At 40.8% G+C, this 23802-nt stretch overlaps 1 protein-coding gene across 3 annotated transcripts in view; it reads right to left on the bottom strand.

The window, feature by feature from the left end:
* The window catches only part of BBS9 (Bardet-Biedl syndrome 9), a 227777-nt gene that overhangs the window by 126821 nt on the left and 77154 nt on the right, over positions 1-23802 (bottom strand). For all 3 annotated transcript variants that reach the window (XM_053409545.1, XM_053409544.1, XM_053409546.1), the window contains exon 19: positions 6584-6766. In XM_053409545.1, coding sequence (XP_053265520.1) covers positions 6584-6766 — 183 coding nt within the window. The remainder of the gene's footprint in view (positions 1-6583; positions 6767-23802) is intronic.

The following is a 23802-nucleotide window of genomic DNA, read 5'->3' as shown; positions in this document are numbered from 1 at the left end:
TTCATTCCCCCCCCCATATAGTCCGGCCCCCCACAAGGTCTGAGTGACAGTGGACTGGCCCCCTGCTGAAAAAGTTTGCTGACCCCTGTTTAGCTCCTACATGCTAGCACAGGTTTCCCTCTAAACATTCTTTGTGAGAAACATGAAGGCTGCTTGATAAGGACTTAGGCTGAGAAGCAATGGACACACAGGGGCTTTTTTGTCCCGCCTTGCACTGCAATCCATGATGCCCCTGAATATCAGCTCCTATTGGCCAATAGACAGACTGTAGAGGACGCTATCAGAAGACAAAACTGGCAAAAACAAACAAACCCATGCTTCCTAGCACATGGGGTTAGTTCCCAGCCTGTATGTCCCGTTTCATTCTTTACGAAATATTATAAAGGATAAAGGGACCCCTGACCATTAGGTCCAGTCATGACCGATTCTGGGGTTGCAGCGCTCATCTTGCTTTATTGGCCGAGGGAGCCGGCGTACAGCTTCCAGGTCATGTGGCCAGCATGACTAAGCTGCTTCTGGTGAACCAGAGCAGCGCACGGAAACACCGTTTACCTTCCCGCCGGAGCGGTACCTATTTCTCTACTTGCACTTTGACGTGCTTTCGAATTGCTAGGTTGGCAGGAGCAGGGACCGAGCAACGGGAGCTCACCACGTCATGGGGATTCGAACCGCCGACCTTCTGATTGGCAAGTCCTAGGCTCTGTGGTTTAACCCACAGCGCCACCCGCATCCCTATGAAATATTATAATCATCAACATTTTCAAAAGTGAGTGTACCACAGCCTCCATGAATGCAATGGACATTTCTCCCTCCTGTAACAAGGCATTAACCACTCCCTTAATCAATCCTGCTAAATTTAATCAGCCAGTATGGGCAAGGGTGAAGAGGGCATCTGGTAAGCCTGAGCCCGGTAACTGTCTTATCCACATCATCAGGGCCCAGCAACTGAAACTGATCCCACAGTCTGAACATCTCCCCCAGATATGTGCTCTTAACCTGATGCCACAATATTAACAGCTTTACGATGTTACAAAATTATATTTCTATAATATATTGTATGCTGGTGTGTGCAGGGGGTAGAAGCCACTGTAAAATAATGTGCCCATATCATGAAAAAAATGATTAATACACGAGCTAACATTGTTGTCATCAGTGCAGACAAACATTAGCACACACACACACACCAAAAGTATGAAAGTAATTTTGTTTGATAAACTGTGTGCCTTGAAATTATAGAGAGAGAGAAAGAACTCAGTAGTTTGGATTGTAAATCATATTGGTCAACAATATAATAGCATAGAAGGTAAATACAGTTTTGGGACATGTTTTAAAAAGGCAGTATGTAACAGCTTCCCTGGTTGGGTCCCATTTGGAGCTCTGGGTCAGAGGACTGTCTTTAAGATAAAAATTAGCTGAATGCTTTAATCACCCCATATATAATTGAGTAGGTTGGTTCTGCTTGTGCCAGAGCAGCCATCACCACATCTTTGGCTATGGAGGCAGATCCTGAAACTGAGGCTCCAATACTTTGGCCACCTCATGAGAAGAGAAGACTCCCTGAAAAAGACCCTGATGCTGGGAAAGACTGAAGGCACAAGGAGAAGGGGATGACAGAGGACAAGATGGTTGGACAGTGTTCTCGAAGCTACCAGCATGAGTTTGACCAAACTGCGGGAGGCAGTGGAAGACAGGAGTGCCTGACGTGCTCCGGTCCATAGGGTCACGAAGAGTCGGACACGACAACAACAAACTTTAGACTTGATTTCATAAACCTGTTATGGTCTACTCAGGGTAATTTTAGGCTGATTGAAAGAGGGCAACTTTGTAGAAAAAATACCCCATTATCTGGTGGCAGCAAGTTATTATGTAGGGAAAGGACAGGCATACATACAGGGGGCTACACTCTCTTGTCACTGGATTCCAGCAGCACAGGACTCAGGGTGGAGGCTGTCACATACATTTTGTAAGTACTGAGTTTAAGAATTTAGTAAGTTTTACTAGGGAGAGGCAAAGGTCTAACCATTTCAGCAACTACAGTCCAAATTCTTAGATCAGTTACTTTGTACTGAAGATACGAGTGCTTTTATGCGGGAACAAAAATTAAAAATAGGATGCACAAAACCCACACAGCATGGTCCTTTCCTCTTCTGGTATTATATTTCTAGTTTGCAGATCCCATTCTTCTTGTTCTGTGCTAAAATGTCATGCCAAGAGCGGAATCTCCCAGATGAAGCTAACTGGCTTATTTTGGCATGAATTTACTAATTTACTTTGGCATGAGTTTTCATAAGCAGAAGCCTACTTAATTAGCTGTATGAAGTTGAATGGAAATGCGGTGAGTTCATACTCACAAGATAAACCTTGTTAAAACAAAAATTACCTGCTTACCTGGAAGTAAGCATCAATGGATGTTACTTTCGAGTAACCATGTGCAAGGTCACACTGTAGAACACCAATTGTATTATAATACTGCATACCCAAATGGCTACACAATTATATTACTAAAATATTTTAGACTAATTTCTCAGCCATGGTTAAACCATCAGGAAATGTTACATTTGCACTAGGCCCAAGTGAGCTAACTCTGAAAGATGGTGAATGAGAAGTGTTCCATGTAAGTGAAATTGCTCTCTAGGCACCTCTCCATTTAAAGCCTGTAAACCATGAAAAAACTGATAAATCTTTTGGCTTCCACATCCAGTCTTAGTGGAAATAACACAAAAAAAGACAGAGTTCACAAGTGCCAACTGTGGTTAATTCCATTTCTGTCTGATAGAAAATAAAAATTACAAATATTGTCATTTACTGGGTTGGGGGGGGGAAAGCTTCATTTTCTTCTGCATGTTGTTCTGTGCAAAACAGCACATAATGTATATGACAGGGAAGCTGAATTCAAAAAGTGCCCTTCACATTATATCAACCCAGTGAAATTGATTGTAGGGCAACAGAAGGTAAAAATATAAATGCCAAGACAATAATTTGTATTATTTAGTTTGAAGATAAGAATATGGTTTTAAGAGACAAAAACATTAAACTAAAAATAGGCAAACAAAATTGTAAGCAAAATCTAAGTTGTCCGAAGGTCTCTGGATCAGTGATCGGGCAAATTTTGTCAACGGTATTAAAGAGAAGATTGCTTTGTCTATGCTTAAGAAATGGCTACTGTCTCCTAAAGGTCTACTGTGATGGCAGGGCAGATAGGACTAGAGACTCTTGCTGCTTTGTGTCAGCTTTAAGCTTCAAAACTAAGCTTCCCTATCTAATTAACACCATCAAAGGTCAACTGTGACTGTAGACACAAATTAATTATTTTGGTGTTAAGAAAGATTTCTCTATCACTAACCTGCTTGGATAAACAACAGAACGCATGACAGCTTCACAGCAACCCCAATATGCTAAAATCCTTTACCGAAGGAATGCAAAACTGTGTTGTTGCATATGAAAACATACAAATAAAGGATGCTTAACCATACAAATTAAACTCTGAATCAATCATATGTCAAATAAATGTCCAGAAAAGCCATGTTTCTGATTTAAGCAGATACCCATCTGATAGGATGCTATTTGTATTAGGCAGAAGATAATACTCCTCTAGAGTTTAAAGCATACAGAATGTTATAAAAAGCCATTCTACACCAAATAAAATTCTACTACAACATACAGCCAATCTCATAACGTAAAACTGAATAAAGAGTAAAATACAAATCACTGGAATCCCCTCTCTGACCACAGTGCCACTCAACTGCATGGGGTAAATCTGAACACAAGCTAGAAGCCTTTCTGAAAATGTTTGATGGAATGTCAAAAGCATCCCCTTACACACCAGAAACGCCCTTCTCTTTAAATTACATTCAGATTTCTCTGGTACTATAATGACTTCTGTATGGAATTATTGCAGCATCCGAGTGAGGGAGTTATTTTATTATTTTTGGGGGTTTTGCTCCAATTTCAAGTTTTCAGTTTAGCACATCACAACACCGCTTATATATGATGTCCTGGAATGTGACATTGCATATTGTGGGATATATGTGTAAAGGGGCCACAGAAGGGCAAGTACTAAAATTGCACCTCTTGTCTTAAGGCATCAAACAGATTTCCTCATGTTGTTACTAGAAAACGTCTCAAAGCATTACATTAAGAGAAGGCCAAGCAGATTGTATGATTTATTTTAAAAACCCACAAGTTTAACCATTCAGAACCATTCCACTCCATATATCTGAGAAATCCCAGCCTTTTTCAGATCCAATTCACCTGGCTTCTAGAGCAACAGTGGACAAAAGAACTGAACTTTTTACTACCAAATGAACCACAGGAAAACCTGTGACACTGTGCACATAGGTTATACAGTGTGCACATTAGCATAATTTCTGATGAGCTTTTTCATGCATCGTATTTTTATGGGTGCATGTGAAACATAGAGAAGGAGAGTGCCTTCTCTGAAACAAACCCACAGCTATGGAATTCCATTGGATTTGCATCAAATGTCAACATTGCAGGCTTTTTAGAAGGCCTAAAGACCTACCTTTTTCAGCTGGACTTGCAGGCGTGATACTTGTTAGCTGGCTGATGGTCCGAATTATTTTTTTACCAGCTAAGTTAAAAAATATATGTATTTGGTAGTTTAAAGTTTAAAATTTTTGTATTACTGTTCTTGTTATCTTTAGCAGTTTTTGACTGTAAGATGCTCTAGATAGGCATTTGCCCAGATAAGCGACATAGATATTTGCTTCACAGACCGCAGAATCAGTGTGCCAGCACAGGCAGTATGTCTATGTGAACTCATTGAGGGATTATAATCATGCTTAGGCTCCAGGCCAAAGGATTCTCTCTACAGGACTCCACACTCCTCATCATGAAGGTGGAGACTGAGAAATGTAGTCAGGCCAAGGGATAAAAGGGTTCTGTTGAGAAGAAGCACTCTCAAACAAGTGGTCTGCTCCCTGGGCTCTCTCCAGGGTCCTGAAAAACCTGTTATTGGTCTTGTTGTCTTCAGGCATCCTATCCATGCTGATTCCAGCCTGAAAATGAAACATGCTCGCTGGACATTAATATCCAGTATCTAGAATAACTCCCATGTTTGAGACATTTGGACATTAATATCCAGTATCTAGAATAACTCCCATGTTTGAGACATTTGTAATAAGTGAAGAGCACTAATCTACTGTATATGTTGAAGTCTAACTCCCCCAGATATCTGATTATTTGTACCTCATCAGGCACTGCTGATCACTATGCCATGTGACCAAGGAATGTCACTACGGCTTCTCAGTGAATAACCTTCACTAACCCACCCAGGCTGGCCATTGACTGTTCCTAGACAGCAAGAAATATAACATGACTTCCAATCTCAGTGGAAATTTGCTTGAGCAACAAGGCCTGCCTGAGCTCTTGAATATTGTGTGTTTCTGGGTCCGGCTCTTTCACCCTGACTTCTAGCTTGTTCTCAAGTCCTGCCTTTTGATTTGCCCTCTGATCTCAATTGCTGTTCAATCCTGACTGCTCTACAATCCCAACTCCTGGCTCCTGGCTCATCCTAGAATGCTGCTCACACCCCAGCACCTTGTTTAAGAACTAAATCAGAGTATGTTCAGGTAAGGATACACTGTCACTCCTTGGATGAAAAGGATGACAACCTGAATTACCAGTACTTTGTGAATACTTTGTGGGCTGATGTCAATCCAAACTACTTCCACATCAACCTGCCTGTGCACACTGGTTTTCTTCAGAGACCCTCTTCCAGCTGCCCCCATTCACAGGGAGGCTCTTCTGTTGCCTTATTTGCTATTCTTCTGGAGCTTAGAGAAGACCATTTTATTTTCCAGGTTAGGGACAAACCCTACCAATAATAATTAATTACCTATATTCCCTTCCTGAAACCTGATTAGATCAGTGAGAAGAGTAAGGGAAGCAGCTTTTTTAAAAAGGAAAGTATAAGAAGAAGTGTCAAGGCCATCTTAAATACGGAATGTAGAATTCCAGGGAGGTCTGCAAGAAACAAATACTGCATCCAAAAGACAGGAAGCTCATCCTTGCCAATGAGTTTAACAGCTGACCCTGTTTTTTTACCAAAAAGAGGTGCTGTCTCCAGATGAAGGAATTGACTTTGGTACTTATGGGACAGAATAGACATCTTTAGGAAATGGTTTGATATGTCAAAGTTGACTCAAAACATTTGGATGCATCAGGATGAAATTCCAAATGGCACCCTCTCCAAATAAGCTAACGTAAATGAGAATGTTCTGCTCTTTAACAGCAGCCCGGATCTATTGCATGAAGCAGTCTATTGCAGTTTACGTAATGACAGGGCCACCCTGATACAGATACACTTAACCCAAAGAAAAATTCCAGCTGGAAAGACTAATTTGTATGCTAAAAATATAGTATAAATTTATTTAGTATGGATCAGTAAGACACTTGAAAAATATGTCTTTTCCCCTGCCACTCCCCACCTTAAATCAAAACAGAAGCAAAAAAGTTAGTTGAAAGAAAAAAATAAAACTGTTAACAGAACATGCTGGGAAACGCATGATAACTATAGATTTAATACTTGTCCACATTTTTACAAAACCTAGTAGATTCTTACCAGCTCTTGAGTATCCTGTGTTAATGGCAAAAATGTAGCTTGTAGAATAGAAACTTGGTCAGCACTCAGTTTCTGCCACAGGCTAATCAGCAGAATTACCAGTTGGGTGGCACTTTTTAACTTTGTGAACGCCTGGAACATATTGGCTTCATTTTTTCCAGCTGCATCTGCTAGAGCTATTACCTGCAAGAATTACAAACTTCTGTTAGGTATACTTTTACTATTCTCAAGCACTCACTGCTAACATTACATTTGGCTAACTCTGAGTTTTCTTTAGAAGAACCTGATGAACTTTGCTTTCCAAAAACATAAGCCAGATAGAGTTTTGAGTTATTATTTGCCATCTTCTTGTAAGTGAGATAGAATTTAAAATCCATATGGTACTGTGATTAATCTATTAGTACAATCAACATACAAGGGAACCTGCATTGTCTAGATGTATACAATATAGTATGGTATCCCTAAGATTGATCTTCAGTACATTATGTAACATAATAGCCTTTAACAAATTGTAAACACTTGTTTTAAATACCACCTCTGATGGTAATCCCTGTGTAAACAGTATCCCCTCTGGAGTAATTTCCACAGCATGTCATTTATTTGTAAATTAGGTTATCATCTCAATTTCTTCTGCACAGAAAGAATTAATCTTGTTTATCATAACATTTTCACTAAGTCTATTTATACACATATTGGTTTATACAAAACCGTAGATATTTTTGGCATTTCATCAGTTCACTGATGTTTATAGCACAAGAATGGCTACTGGCATGCAAAGATTTTGAAAAGGAAATTTAAGGTGTGCTGAAGCAAAACGCCAGCTCTTTTCTTTTTATAAAACTGGCAGACTGTTTTATCCCATTCATATACTCAGGAAATCAGTGGGAGAACGAAATCGGAAAGAGAACCAAGGGAAGTGGGACTTTAATCATTGAAAATGTTCTTGTTCTGGTTCCACTTCCTAGACATGGCTATGAGGTAAAACTGAAACACAAAACCTACTGTTGTTTATCTTACAGGAAGGTTATAGACTATGGCACTCCATGTGTGCAACATATTGATTATTGAGGTGCAATGTTTAGAAAGCAATTTAGTTAACAATTTTTATGAAGTGAAATGAGACTGTTAACGTCTTGAGCCTCCCCACCCATTTTGTTGCAATCTGCCCACTAGCAGCCAGCAGATCCAGCCCTGGATTTGGAGTAGGACTGTTTCTCTCACCAGGAAGTAGGGTTAGTTTTTTCATTCCTATTTCTAACTTGGTGGACACCTCAAGGAAAGTTCCTTGCCCCCAAGGGAGCAGCTGGACAGCAGCTATAGAAGAGATGAATGCAAAAAGTTCTGCATCCTTAAGTCCTGCTTTCATTTCTGTCTGCCCATTAACAGGCGGCAGCTTTTCAGAGCACCTGAATCTGGGTTGCAATTATTTTATTCTCCTGCAAGTGCTCAGTCCTCACCTGATATGTTTGTTGGCTGTGTGGTGGTGATGAGCATTATTTAGCCCTAGATAATGACCAGAGGCAAGAGAGTCCCAAATGGCAACTCTCTTTAGGATTGTACTGTGGTGTGTGCAGGAACTGTGCATGGTCCATTCATTGTTAGGTCCGGTTTTGAGTTCCATCTTGGAGCTAAAACTGGGCATGACCAATGAGAGAGTGCATTTCTGGGGGAGTGAGTGGTGTGGCACAATGATATCATGGGATTGGAGTGTTGGAAGGGACCGCAAGGGTCATCTAGTCCAACCCCCTGAAATATCAGGTTATTTTGCTTCCCTTAGCTTGGAACCCAACGAGATCAGACCAGGCAGTTAGCTGCTAGCTATTTTGCCAGTTGGTGTGTGTTGGCTGAACTCTTAAAACCTGTACCAATAGTATATTAATTCTTTTGGCTGATCTCTTAAACCCATACTACCCTCTAGTGGAGATACAGAGTTTGTTTGTTTGTTTGTTTCATTTTACTACCTTTCTACCTTAACTGTCCTTGGTAGAAGCTGGTAGGCTTCTCAGTGCTGGGGGACGGACAGACAATTGTCTGTTTTTATTATACTGCTTGTTTGTCGTTACGAATTGCATATTATTTTTTTGTTGGTTTTAACTGTTGCCAGTTTCCCTCAGTGGTGCATAGACACCAAAAGAGCGGGGTACACATTTTTACAGAAAATAAAATTGAGCGGATAGGAGCTGTCAATGAATGGGGCAGCCATGAGCATTTCCTTTGTCATGGATGGATTAACTGATTAAGCTTGAAGGCGAAGCTCCTTCAAACTTCTACAGCAGGGGTCAGCAAGGTTTATCTTGTCTGGGCCGGATCTGTCCCGCGGAGATCCCTGCGTGGGCTGGATCGCGCGCGCCTGCGATTTTCAGCATCTGCGCATGCGCAGACGCAATTTTTGGTACCGCGGAAGCAAGTCCCCGCGCCACACTGTGCCAGTTTATTGCAGCACATTAGGGGGCGGCTCAGTTCGGGGGCGGCTCAGGGGCGGCTCAGTTAGGGGGCCCTCTGTGGGCCACTTCCGACCCATGGGCCTTAGGTAGCTGACCCCTGTTCTACAGGTAAGGAGGGACAATTAAGATGGCTCCATCAAAACTGATTTGCTCAATGGCCCTACGGGAGTATTTGACTGTAAACCAGCAGCTAACACAATATGTTTGTTTGTTTATTTGTTTGTTTAAAAGATTTATCTCTGTTTGGCAAATATTAAATATTAATTTAACAGCAATGTAAATATCCAGGTGTCCGCTGTGGGTTAAACCACAGAACCTAGGACTTGCCGATCGGAAGGTCGGCGGTTAGAATCCCCGTGACAGGGTGAGCTCCTGTTGCTCGGTCCCTGCTCCTGCCAACCTAGCAGTTCGAAAGCACATCTAAGTGCAAGTAGATAAATAGGTACTGCTCCGGCGGAAAGGTAAACGGTGTTTCCGTGCGCTGCTCTGGTTCGCCAGAAGTGGCTTAGTCATGCTGGCCACATGACCCGGAAGCTGTACGCCGGCTCCCTCGGCCAGTAAAGTGAGATGAGCGCCACAGCCCCAGAGTCAGCCACGACTGGACCTAATGGTCAGGGGTCCCTTTACCTTTAATTACTTATACTAAAATTTATATCTTGCTTTTTCCCTCTGAAGTAAAAAAAACAAACCTAACAATAAAATTACCAAGAATCCCATTAAAACTACTAAATGAACATGAGCACTGCTTTCTTCCACAGATGCTTCATAAAGGAGTGTGCGTGTTCCCACTGTATTCACAAATTACTGCAGAGGTAAATATATACTTAAGCAACAAAGAAATCTTGATAAGCATTACGAAAAACTATTGCTTCCAAATAAAATAAAGAGCATAAGAGCTCTACGTCCAAATACTGTATGTACTCAAGCCAAATAGTGAGGTAGAGCCTCAGCAAATTGCGCTAAATGGAAAGGAAGTCTCCAACTCATAAAAATCAGAGCAAAATTAATCCCAAACTTGTAAATGTGCCAGAATTACTCATGTAAATGAATACTACAGTATGTGAACACAGTTGCATCAAAGTATTGTAATTCTGCTGCTTAGTATTCATGAGTGTTTCACGTACATGATGTCAATAATCTTTACAACACTCCTGCAAAGGTAGGTCACAGTTGTTTAGTGTCTTGCTTAGGGTTATCTAGTGCAGGCATCCCCAAACTCGGCCCTCCAGATGTTTTGGGACTACAACTCCCATCATCCTGACCACTGGTCCTGTTAGCTGGTCCTGGGAGTTGTAGTCCCAAAACATCTGGAGGGCCGAGTTTGGGGATGCCTGATCTAGTGAATCAATGTGATACAGCATTTGAACTTCAAACAAAGAATTGTGTCTAACTTCCATTGTGATTTCTCTTACATTTGGTTTTATACAATGTTAATCATATGCAGAGAAGACCCATTGAAATTAATGGACATGACTAACTTAGGCCCATTAATTTCAGTGGGTCAACTCTAAGTAAAACTACTTGGAAAGTAAAACAAACCAATATTCCTGCATTTTTCTTCTCCTTACCCTTAAAATTTGATATAGAGGTCAAGCTCAAGAGGAGAGCTGGGTATCTGTCAGATGCTCACACCCATGTCCAATACATGTGATGTGGCTCAGCCCAGGAGATTAAGACTTACACCTGGTGAATTTTATCTTATTTAATTATCCAGAGACTTTTACAACGTAATTTAAAACAAAGCCCTGCTGTACAACTAGGCAATGACTTTCCCAATATTTGTGAAGTAAATATGTAAAGGATCACTGCTTTTAATTTGCCCCAAATTAACATTTAGGAATTATTGCTTTGTAAACAATGATCCCCGACGTTTTTCTCGTGTAACATCTGACTTTGCTCTAGCTATGATGGTTGTTGCACAGTGTCCATCAATCCAAACAAAAGGACTTTAGTTGCCTACTCATAGAATTTCCTTTGTTTTACCTTAAGTTGCAAAAGCGTTTAAATGAAAGAAAGGTTTGAAAATGTTTCTCAAGAGTAATCTATGAGGGGAACATTGTCAGCAATACAAAGATCAAAGAGACAGTGAAACAGGCAGCCTATTTGGGGCTTTTTTTAAGCCAATCAAAATTTACTTGCCATTTATAACTTTTTTTGTATATACTTTTCTGGCTGACCAAATTCTCAACTTGCCCATATAAACTTGTCTACAGTAAAGCAGATGCCAGCATGTTTTATATAATATATATATATATATATATATATATATATATATATATATATATATATATATATCAAAGGGGAGACCCTTATAAAATAAATAAATAAATGGAGACACAATTCAAGAAAAAAATTGCCCTCTTCATCAAGGTTATGCATTAAATTGGCCTATTAACATTTCACATTGCTGCTGGCATGGCTTAACTTCAGAAGTTTTTTATATATATAAAACCCCTGAGGACTTCATCAACTTCACCCCCTAATACTAACACCAACAATGTTTGATCCAAAAATGCTCAGTATATTAAACTTTTTTTGACCTCTTGATGTCTAGATCAAATTATGGATATATTTGAAAATTCTGTTCAGAATTCTGGCTTGAATGCTATATTTTCCTTAGCCTTGCAGATATATTGATATTTCAGAAGTTGGAAAATGAAAGAGGAATTAGCCCAGTTGGAGTCTTGATTCTGCGTAAAGAAGGGTGAATGGAAGCCCTCCTTCACACAGTGCATAGTTTATATATTTATTATTTTATAACGTTGGCTTTGGTGAGCCTGTGTGAAAAGAGCTTTTAAACTCTCTGCCTTGCTTGGGGAGCAAGACCACTCTTTCTCCCATTCCTCACCTGCCGGCTGCAAGGTGGCGCCAAGGGTTTGGGTATACATGATTTTCATGTACAGTGGTGCCTCGCAAGACGAAATTAATCCGTTCCGCGAGTCTCTTCATCTTGCGGTTTTTTCGTCTTGCGAAGCACGGCTATTAGCGGCTTAGCAGCTTAGCGGCTATTAGCGGCTTAGCAGCTATTAGTGGCTTAGCGGCTATTAGCGGCTTAGTGGCTATTAGCGGCTTAGCGGCTATTAACGGCTTAGCGGCTTAGCGGCTTTAAGAAAACAAGGAAACAAAGGAACAAAGGAAACAAACTTGCAAGAACTCGCAAGACGTTTCGTCTTGCGAAGCAAGCCCATAGGGAAAATCGTCTGGCGAAGCGACGCAAAAACCGAAAAACCCTTTCGTCTTGCGCGTTTTTCGTTTTGCGAGGCATTCGTCTTGCGGGGCACCACTGTATACGTGAAACCCTTGGAACCAAACCCCTACGTAAGATGCGATCGTACTGTACTGCTGAATTGCAACAGTCTTTAAGCTACACACAGCAAACTCAACAAATACAATAGAGGTAAAATCAATTAGAAGCTAACTAAAAAAAATCAGAACTGGAGCTTCCGGACCAGGTGCAAGGGAAGAAGAAGAAGAAGAAGAAGAAGAAGAAGAAGAAGAAGAAGAAGAGTTTAGATTTGATATCCCTCCTTTCACTCCCTTTAAGGAGTCTCAAAGCGGCTAACATTCTCCTTTCCCTTCCTCGCCCACAACAAACACTCTGTGAGGTGAGTGGGGCTGAGAGACTTCAAAGAAGTGTGACTGGCCCAAGGTCACCCAGCAGCTGCATGTGGAGGAGCGGAGATGCAAACCCGGTTCCCCAGATTACGAGACTACCGCTCTTAACCACTACACCACACTGGCCCTCAGCGCACCGGTATAATAGAGTGTTGAGGTTAGCAATGCATAAGTCATAGTGGCCAGAATATCCCCATTGCTCGGTTGGTGTGCCAGCTATGGCTGGTAAAAGGTAGAGACGTCACCTTGCCAACAAAGGTCCGTATAGTTAAAGCCATGGTTTTCCCAGTAGTGATGTATGGAAGTGAGAGCTGGACCATAAAGAAGGCTGATCGCCGAAGAATTGATGCTTTTGAATTATGGTGCTGGAGGAGACTCTTGAAAGTCCCATGGACTGCAAGAAGATCAAACGCATCCATTCTTAATGAAATCAGCCCTGAGTGCTCACTGGAAGGACAGATCGTGAAGCTGAGGCTCCAGTACTTTGGCCACCTCATGAGAAGAGAAGACTCCCTGGAGAAGACACTGATGCTGGGAAAGATGGAGGGCACAAGGAGAAGGGGGCGACAGAGGATGAGATGGTTGGATAGTGTTCTCGAAGCCACAAACATGAGTCTGACCAAACTGCGGGAGGTAGTGGAGGACAGAGGTGCCTGGCGTGCTCTGGTCCATGGGGTCACGAAGAGTCGGACACGACTAAACGACTAAACAACAACAACAACAAAAGCCCTAGCCTGAGGCCTCCTGAGCCTCCAGTGACAAAACTGGATTCAGGAGCACCCCTAAACCTGTTCTTTCAGAGGGAGAGGAACCTAATACAGAATGGGTAACTGGCCAGCGTCTCAAAGACATGGAACCACCCACGCTTTGTCCTCCCAGGGTTCAAGCTTAGTTTATTGGACCTCAACAATCCAGCCATCCATTGTGCCCAGACAGTGGTCCAGATTATACACAGAGCTGCACGTATTCGACACATTTCCCCCCCAAACTCCTACTGACCTCTTCCAATGGCTTCGTATAGATGTTGAACAACCATATTCAACTAAGATTTACTCTGAGTAGACCAACTAAAATTAATAAGCATGACTAAGTTGGGTCTTTTCATTTCAATAGGTCTACTCTGACTATAATCAGAGTGTCCCAGAGCTACTTTTTGAACACGACCCTGTAGGCAGGAAAAAGAACCACTGTAAAACAGTGCACCCAATACCCATTGCCTAGAGCCAAGTCCAGGAAGTTACCACGGTTAATGGTATCAAAATACACTGAGATGCAGCAGCAAATATGCACTCCCCTTTGTCCTGCTTTCAACTCGTGTCATCAGGGAAACCAAGGCTGATTCAGTCCTGAAATTGCGTCTGAACCCAGACTGAAACTAATCCAGATAATCTGTATCCTCTGGATCAGGGGTCAGCAAAGTTTTTCAGCAGGAGGCCGGTCCACTGTCCCTCAGACCTTGGGGGGGCGGACTATATTATTTTTTTTGGGGGGGGAGAACGAATTCCTATGTCCTACAAATAACCCAGAGATGCATTTTAAATAAAAGGACACATTTTACTCATGTAAAAACATGCTGATTCCCGGACTGTCCGTGGGCCGGATTTAGAAGGCAATTGGGCCGGATCCGGCCCCCGGGCCTTAATTTTCCTACCCATGCTCTGGATTATGGCTGAACAAAAAAATGAGATTTCAGTTAGACTGATGTAAACAAAACATCAATACGCAGCATAGCTTGCCTTATACAGGCTATGTGTTCCAAGTAGGGGGGAAACTTTAGAATTTTACTATATGTAACTCTCCTTATCAATGAAAAGACAATGTACGATTTTTCTATTTCAACCACTCTATTTTTAGAGTTTCATTGGTTCTTTAACATTGCATCCAAAAAAAAAAAAAAAAAGGACAGTCAGACCACTCTACAAAATTAAGTTCCTACTCAACTAACCCATTTGAACATATGGGAGCCATACCACTGGGGTGTGTGTGTGTGTTTTCATTATCTATAACATATTTTTCTCTCCCTGGTGACAGCAAAACTATCTGCTCACTATGCTGGCACATCTTCTTGGCTTCAGACAAGGAAGAATGATATCAGCTAGGAGAAGGAGGAGGAGATCCCACATAATCAGGCTGCAGCAGAGCAGTTTGTTTTGCTGAAAACAAGTACTCCTTGAATATGGAGCACTTGGCTGCAACAATAATCAAAGAACAAACTGAAGACAAGGAAGATGGAGAATGCATATTCAACTCCAGGTTTATGGGTGTTTTGCTGACACCTTTTCTTTTTGCAATACAGTGGACGCTCGGGTTGCAAACGTGATCCGTGCGGGATGCACGTTTGCAACCCGCAGCGACTCGTCTGTGCATGCACGGGTTGCGATTTGGCACTTCTGCGCATGCATAAAGCGCGATTTAGCGCTTCTGCGCATACACGGCTGCCAAAACCCGGAAGCAACCTGTTCCGGTACTTCCCGTTTTTGGTGGGTCCGTAACCCAAAAAAACGCAACCTGAAGCATCTGTAACCCGAGGTAGGACTGTATTTATGTTGCCACATTTAATAAGGACACTTAAACTATAGCAGAGGGCTACTTCATTCGTTTTTGTTGTTTAGTCGTTTAGTCGTGTCCGACTATTCGTGACCCCATAGACCAGAGCACGCCAGGCACTCCTGTCTTCCACTGCCTCCCGCAGTTTGGTCAGACTCATGTTTGTAGCTTCGTGAACACTGTCCAACCATCTCGTCCTCTGTCGTCCCCTTCTCCTTGTGCCCTCCATCTTTCCCAACATCAGGGTCTTCTCCAGGGAGTCTTCTCTTCTCATGAGGTGGCCAAAGTATTGGAGCCTCAGCTTCACGATCTGTCCTTCCAGTGAGCACTCAGGGCTGATTTCCTTAAGAATGGATAGGTTTGATCTTCTTGCAGTCCATGGGACTCTCAAGAGTCTCCTCCAGCACCATAATTCAAAAGCATCAATTCTTCGGCGATCATTCGTATACATTATGTATTTCATAATGCTTTGCAAAGTATTTATCTGAACGTGAAAATGCTGTAAACTCCTTATGATACGATTCTTACCCTGTCCTACTGATTTATTCTCAGTTAAGTGGAATTGGTATGACAGCCTTAGTTAGATAAAACACACATCTGTGTATGCCTGCATCGTAGGCAGCCACCTAGACCTTAATTTTATTTTTCCTCCACTGGCTTCCTTCTTGTAACCAGCCAAGCCTCCTAAGTTTTGAGTGCCAAATCCTCTTCACGCTAGGCTTATTTAAGTTTTCAACATATGTATGCAAACAAAGCAAATAGCACCAAAACCTATTCCCGCTGAGTCTCTGTTTCAAGAACCAGCAAGACTTTTAAGCAGATGAATTCCATGTTTTCAATGTGTAGTTTTAAAAAACATTAATTTGTATGACATGGTTTGTAGCACTTCAGCAAAAGGCAAATGAGCTATAAAGATAGCCATCTGTATATTTTAAATGTATTTTTCAACCAATAATAATGTTATGTGCACTCTGAAGACTTAAGTATATTTTAGCCTTGTGCTTGTGTCTCCCTCTGATACCCTAACATTCTGTGGCTCAACTGTTTTTAACATTCTGTAGATCCTAGACTCTCACATGTCTTCATTAGGTAATTTTGAGGTTATTCTGTTTTTAAATTCAACTAAGATACTTCCGTGAAGCTAAGGAATCCCCTCCCTATGTAGAAATCACTACCTTGGTTTTGGGTAGCCTTGTTTTGCTTCCAAACCTAAGTGATCACAGGATCACTGAAGTTTGGCATTACCAGGAATAATTGGAACTACTAAACAGAGGATTTTAAGGTTTCTGAGATAAGCTTTTATGTGTATGGTCATCATAAAAATAGGGATGACCAGAAACTGCCTAGAATCAAGGGCAATTTTTTCAATATTGATTTTCCTTTCAAATATTTCTTTAATGCATGAAGTTAGCAAACTATTGATGCAAACTATTAATTTACTATTAGTAAATATTTCTGGTTTTTAATTATTGGGATGGAACAATAAACTCAGCCATTTTCTCCGTTGAAAATGGGGAGCTAGGCTTAAAACTGAAGAAAAATCTAAGACAAAGCTTTAGTTATGCTTTAAATCAGTTAAAATATTCTTTTGTTCACTATATTGTGTGCTTACACATTTGTGTTTTTCTTATTTAAAAAATATGATATAAATGAAGATGAGGGAGAAAAGGTATAGGCTGACTTCCTAAGAAAACTATTTTTCCAAATTATTAACAAATGTTTTACATTATTTTAGCCAATATTAGCTTTCAAATGAGACTTAATTTCATTCTAGAACAAGACAAAGTGTTCAAATTATATTTAATTAAAAGACTGTACTTCCATATAGCTTAAATTAATTACACAGTCTAGTTAAATTCAATATATTTGTTTTGGCCAAGGATGGATAAAATAAATAAAGTAACTTTGCAACCTCTAGTGCACAGTGGATTGACCAATAAATGTGTCTGATGTGTAACAAAACACATATTTTTTGATGTACCAGAAAACTAAACAAAGCTATTGACCCAAAAGATGTGACAAATACTCCGGCTTGATTGTTGGGTTAATACATTTCCAAAGTTTCCAACTTGGTGGAACTTGAAAATCTGCCCTGTATGATATACTCCAATGATTTATTTGTAGTTGGCTCTGCATAGGGTCATAAATATAATTTGCTACGTATTTCAAGCCAGTTTCTTTTGTTAAGACCATTTCCAGACTACTTTCTATAGTTAACCGTTTGAGTAGATCACAGTACTCAACTTGCACACTTTCTATGAATGGTTGCCTATGTTAGACAAAGATAATTACCAGTAAAGCTACAGTTGGCCTAAGAATTGCAAGTCTTCCATTTTGTATCTTCAAATTAAATCTGATCACAAAAGGGAAGCTTATATGTGGGAAATAAATTTGTTTCCTGTTAGACATGGACTTATCCAGATAAGATTTAAAAATATGCCCAAAGAATATCTAGCCACTAAATATTTTAAGAGGCCAGTAAAATCACCTCTCTGCATGTGCAAACCAGACCAGACTGAATACAATCTTTCTGCAATATATTCTATATTGCCCTTTATATAGCCCACCTAGACATTGGTTCCTGTCTTTTCAGAATTTCCCAGAAGGGCAATTGGAGCAATTTAAATGGATGTGGACTGATTTAGACAAGTTTGGTAACATTGTCTGTGCTGGTTGTGAGAAAGTTAATGGCTACTTTTTTGTCCCAAAACCACCAAGTGTCCCGATATTCCCGAGACAACCCTAGAATTGCGGAAGCCATCCAGGCTTCTGATTTGATCCCAGCATGTCCCAATTTTCTTTTCTTTTTTAAATAAATGTTTATTGAGGTTTTACAGATTAAAAATTTCGTCGCTTCAAATAAAATATTATCATGAATAAAGCTCACATAAAAAGCAAAAACACCAGAAAAACTAAGATATATAGCAAAAAACAGAAAACAGAAAATCAGGAAAAGAAGAAAAAAAAGAAAAAAAATCCAATTTTTTGTATTAACAAAATTCCATACCCCTCTGTCTTGACCTCCTCACATCCCCCTTTTTTGTGTTCCTCTTTATCAATCAAATTCAGCAAATTCAAACCCTTGTTTAAACCATACTTAACTTTATATTCTTCTAATTATTATGTCCCGATTTTTCATCCAGCATGTCCCAATTTTCCCACCAGCACCGCTGCCACTGAGCTCAGGGAGGGGGATGAGCTGGCGCTTGTTCCGAGCAATGGCAGTGGCGGTGATGGCGAGGGAGCTTCCCATTGCCTCTCCATGTCCTCTCTATGGCTTCCGCTGCCAGCCTCCTCCCTTAGCCAGCTCATAGCAGCTTCTGGAGAGCAGGACAGGAGGAGGAGAGGCTGCCAAGGCCCAGCCCTGCATGACACGCCAGCTCTGATGGGCAGAGTCAGAGGGCAGGGCTGCCCTGACCAGGAAGAAAGAGAGGGCACAGTGGACTCTTGCTTTTTTTTTTTTTTAATAAAATCAAAGGAGAGCACAGGGGAGTCTTGGTTTGTAAATGAAAAATGCTTTGTGAGTTTGCATCTTCTGATCTTGCCCCTTTCTAAAATTTATCTATTGGTGTGTGTTTTTATTTTTGTAAATCTACCAAGGAATGAAATAAAATTGGGGTTAAGGGATTTTCTCAGGACAGTGGAGGGCATGTATGCTGTGTCCCATTGGTGTAGTGGTGATGGCGCCTGCCCTTCTTCTGATAGGAAATGCTCTGTAAGGTGGCACCAAAAATGGCATTTCAAGGAGGGTCCTGTTAGGGCAGGGAGTAAAAAATGTCCCTATTTTCATCTGAGGGATGTTGGAGGGTATGCAATGTTGACAGTCAAGGGGATGATTTGATTTATTTCCATATTTTTAGTTTTATTTCTGTTGTAATGGCCTTGGCTACAAGTAATAAGAATCTGTCCGATTATGTGCTTTTGAAATATATATAGAAAGTATATATGCATATAGAAATGTAGTTACTACCTTGTGTTAATTTTCAAAACCAAGGTACATGGTGAACAAATTAGCAAGACCAGGCAGATATTTTAGGAACAGATATGTTTTGTAAATATTTTTACTCTATCCGCAGTTGATTTTAGTCCTTAATTATTGTTTTGAAGTATTTCCAATATATCCTGTGTGCAATCCCTGCAGTTGAAACCTCAGGTCTTTTCTTTAGCCAAACTAGAAATAGTATAATTTAGAGAGTGCATATGTTTTATTTCATTTTCCAGTAAGAACTCAACACTGCAATAAATTAAAAAAAAAAACCTTTAGAACTTCCAAGTCCCCTCTCTCTCTCTCTTAAAACACTACAACAGTAAAGGGGATAAAGGGTTGTATCCCATGCTGTGTGGGCTGAGTTCTGCTTGAGCAATAGGACTTTCCCTACCTCCCCTCTCCCTAAAGGTAAAGGTAAGAAGAAGAAGAGTTTGGATTTGATATCCCGCTTTATCACTACCCGAAGGAGTCTCAAAGTGGCTATCATTCTCCTTTCCCTTCCTTCCCCACAACAAACACTCTGTGAGGTGAGTGGGGCTGAGAGACTTCAAAGAAGTGTGACTAGCCCAAGGTCACCCAGCAGCTGCATGTGGAGGAGCGGAGACGTGAACCCGGTTCCCCAGATTACGAGTCTACCGCTCTTAACCACTACACCAGACTGACCATTAAGTCCAGTCGTGGATGACTCTGGGGTTGCGACGCTCATCTTGCTTTACTGGCCAAGGGAGCCGGAGTTTGTCCGCAGACAGTTTTTCCAGGTCATGTGGCCAGCATGACTAAGCCGCTTCTGGCGAAACGCCGTTTACCTTCCCACCGGAGTGGTACCTATTTATCTACTTGCACTTTGACGTGCTTTCAAACTGCTAGGTTGGCAGGAGCAGGCACCGTACAACAGAGCTCACGCTGTCGCAGGGATTCGAACCATTGACCTTCTGATCAGCAAGCCCTAGGCTCTGTGGTTTTTAGAGCACAGCACCACCCACGTCTCTCTCCCTAGACATTCCGAAATCTGCTCTGGAGTTTCCCTCAACTCTCTAGGGCAGATTTTGAAGGAGGGCGTTGGAGAGAAAAGTGTAGGGAGAACTTCAATTGTGCAAGTGAGCATCTGTTGCTTGAGTGGAACAGCAGCAATGGATACCACTCCTTTGAACACATGAAATTAGCTATATGTTTTTTGGGGTCTTGGCTGATTTAATGAATGAGTATGCAAGATCAACCCTGCCATGTGGGAGAATCCCTTGCAGACAACCACAGTGCCTAGAGACAGGCAGTCACGTTGTGCATCCACAGCAGTGACCGGAGGAGGAATGACTGCTGGGAGGAGGACAGAGAGAAGAGATGCCATGGTGCATCTGCAGGAGCACAACCAGACACCTTCATCTGCCCCGGCTACAACAAACATGTCTCTCCCATATCACTCGCTACTGTCACAGCAGGCACTGTAAGCTTCCAACAGTTTGACTTCACCTCCAAAGGTCCATGCTAGGGATGCGGGTAGTTAAACCACAGTGCTGCTTGGGCTTGCCGATTGAAAGGTCGGCGGTTCAAATCCCCACGACCGGTTGAGCTCCCGTTGTTCTGTCCCAGCTCCTGCCAACCTAGCAGTTCGAAAGCACGTCATGTCAAGTTAAATTAATTGGAAACAGCTTGCAGATACAGTGGTACCTCGGGTTGCAGACGCTTCAGGTTACATACGCATCAGGTTACAGACTCCGTTAACCCAGAAATAGTACCTCGGGTTAAGAACTTTGCTTCAGGATGAGAATAGAAATCGTGCTCCGGCGGCGCGGCAGCAGCAGGAGGCCCTATTAGCTAAAGTGGTGCTTCAGGTTAAGAACAGTTTCAGGTTAAGAACGGACCTCCGGAACGAATTAAGTACATAATCAGAGGTACCACTGTACTTAATTGGCTTAGGATTGTATATAAGTCAAGTGATGAATTAATATGTTTAATTTCAAAATGAAAAGATTTAAGGATGTTAATGTTCAAGTTAAATTTTATAAGAACTGTGATTTGGAAAACCGTTAAAAGGATATGCATTGAAATTCAACCAAGGGGAAGCGAGGAAGTCACTTAACAATGTTAATAAGTGTAATTTTTAATAAGGTTATGATTTATGTTTGTTTGTTTTATGTGTTTGTTTGTTTATAATTTTGTGAAAATCAATAAAAAAAATTGGGGGGGGAGCAGTTTGAAAGCACGTCAAAGTACAAGTAGATAAATAGGTACTGCTCCGGTGGAAAGGTAAACGGCGTTTCCATGCACTGCTCTGGTTTCGCCAGAAGTGGCTTAGTCATGCTGGCCACATGACCCGGAAAAACTGTCTGCGGAGCAGACAAACACTGGCTCCCTTCGCCTGTAAAGCGAGATGAGCACCACAACCCCAGAGTCATTCGCGAGTGGACTTAATTGTCAGGGGTCCCTTTACCTTTACCAAAGGCGCATTCTGCCATTGTCTCCTGTGACAGACGGATGCCAACTCAAAAACTTTACGGGGGCCTTTGAAAAACATGCTCCTCTAAAGAAGCAGGAACTACTGGTGCATTCAAAATTGCTTGCTGGGTTTAATGGCTACAGCTGCAAGATAGGTGTTGTTGTTGTTGTTGCTTGTGGTGCCTTGAATGGGAAAACAAATCCAGGCTCCATTAAACCAAGTCAAGTGGTTATCTGAGGACTCACCAGATTGATTTTCAGCAGGATGAAGGAATATACAACATTTCCCTACTTAAGATTATGAGAACAACTTCCTTAGACTGCCATTTTAAATATTTATTTCTGTTAAACTCCTCATTTAAATAAATTTAAATAAATTTAATGACTCAACAACATCTTAGAAATCATACAAGTTATCTAATACACTGAAAACCACTTATCAAATGTATAATGTATGGGAAATGGCTGCAGACTGTTAAAGACAGACTTGGTTTTTGTTGTTTTTAGAGTGTTGTAAGAGAATGTTTGAGAATGTAATAGAAAAGATTGGAGAAGGGATAGTAGAAGTGAATTTATCCATCAGCACACTGGTATCTTCTGAAAATAATCTGTAAACTTTGGAAAGTAGTCTCCATTTAATTTTGGCAAAGCTGATGGAGAAATTAGCTTTTATGTTGCATGTAAGGACTGTTGTTCAAAAGAGCAGTGTTACTTCCATTATACTTCCACATTTTCACAGAGAAAAAATATTTTTCCTCTTGATTCAGGGTTATTGTCCCTTTTACAGAAACTACCTTTCATTTTCAAAAGCATCCAGAATGGTCAATTTCAGACCAGAAAGAGTGAATTAGCACAAGGACTAATTTTCCTAGCAATAACAAAGCATTAAACGTGTACTTTTAAGCTAAAATAAAAGAACAGAGGAATGCTTGGGTGTAAAACAACAAATTAAGAACCTGCTTAGGCGTGTAAAGTAATATAGCTGCTACAAGAGCAACAGCAGGTTTTCATGAAGTGACAACTCAATATTAAATTTGTCAGACCAACTTGTTATTTTTTAAATGCCCAAGACTTAAGACCTAGCCATGCAACTTCAAAGAGAAACTCTTCACAGAAAAATTAGTTTCCTAACATACCAAGTGTAATTTGAAGAGAACACAACACTATTAACTAATTAACTTAAGTAGAAATGGGATCAGCAGGTCTTCCCCCTGTACAATTTTGTTTTGGTTTTATCTTTGTCCTGTGTTTCTGCTCTGACTGGAACTGCTTTCAGGTCACTGTAATCCACAAAGAGCAATTTAGCAAAGGAAATCCACACCCATACCTAAATTTACTCCTAGAATATGTCCTTTGATCTTTCTTTCCCTAACTGCAGTTATAACATCTTCAGTTCCTCTACACCCATTTGCTGTGACCTTGAGAAGCAACCAAAATTCCAGCCTACAAATGCTTATTGCAGATATGTGGTGAGAAAGTGGAGAGGTTGTGAAATATATTTGATATCGTAATTAGAACTTGCAGCTAACAAAAACAAAAAACACGCCCATAAACAAAAGCACATGCCACTGATTCTCAATTAGTTCTCCCACTTTATTTAATGACACTTCATTGAAGTGAATGGGCTGGATATAATTGCATAGAGCTTTGCTGAGTGCACATTGAGACATTTAATGCTAACAAAGGTGTCGCACTGCAGCTTTAGATTTTGCCTAATAGTATGCTGTTTTTGGTTTTTGACCAAATCTGAAACAATAATTCCATTTCAAGCTAGTTCACACTCTGTCAATTTATTTATTTACCTCAAGAAGCTTTTCACATGGTTCTTTTCTCAATGCAGCTCGCAGTGCATGCCTTAGATTGTAATTTTAATTAGTTAAGTAACTGAAGTGGAATCTACACACATATAAAAAGCACTGTGAAAGTGCTTTTTAAAAAAACATTTTGAAAAATACATTGAATTTGGCATAGCTCACTGTGGCCATCTAGTGTCACATTTGTATATTGCACTTTACAACACATTTAAAACGTTTTATTTGCAGCTGAGTCCCAAGTATACTAAAGGCTTCATTGCAACTTCACCACCAAAGAAATTGAGTTCCTGAAAGCAGTGGACATTTGATTGATATATTTGGGGAAATGATTGCAGTTTACTGTGGTGTTTAAAGAAAGCAAGGGTTAAAGCCATATGT

The sequence above is a fragment of the Podarcis raffonei genome, chromosome 12 (genome assembly GCF_027172205.1).
Source record: "Podarcis raffonei isolate rPodRaf1 chromosome 12, rPodRaf1.pri, whole genome shotgun sequence".
NCBI lineage: Eukaryota > Metazoa > Chordata > Lepidosauria > Squamata > Lacertidae > Podarcis > Podarcis raffonei.
Note: the sequence above shows the minus strand (reverse complement) of the source record. Positions and strands in the feature narration are given on the sequence as shown.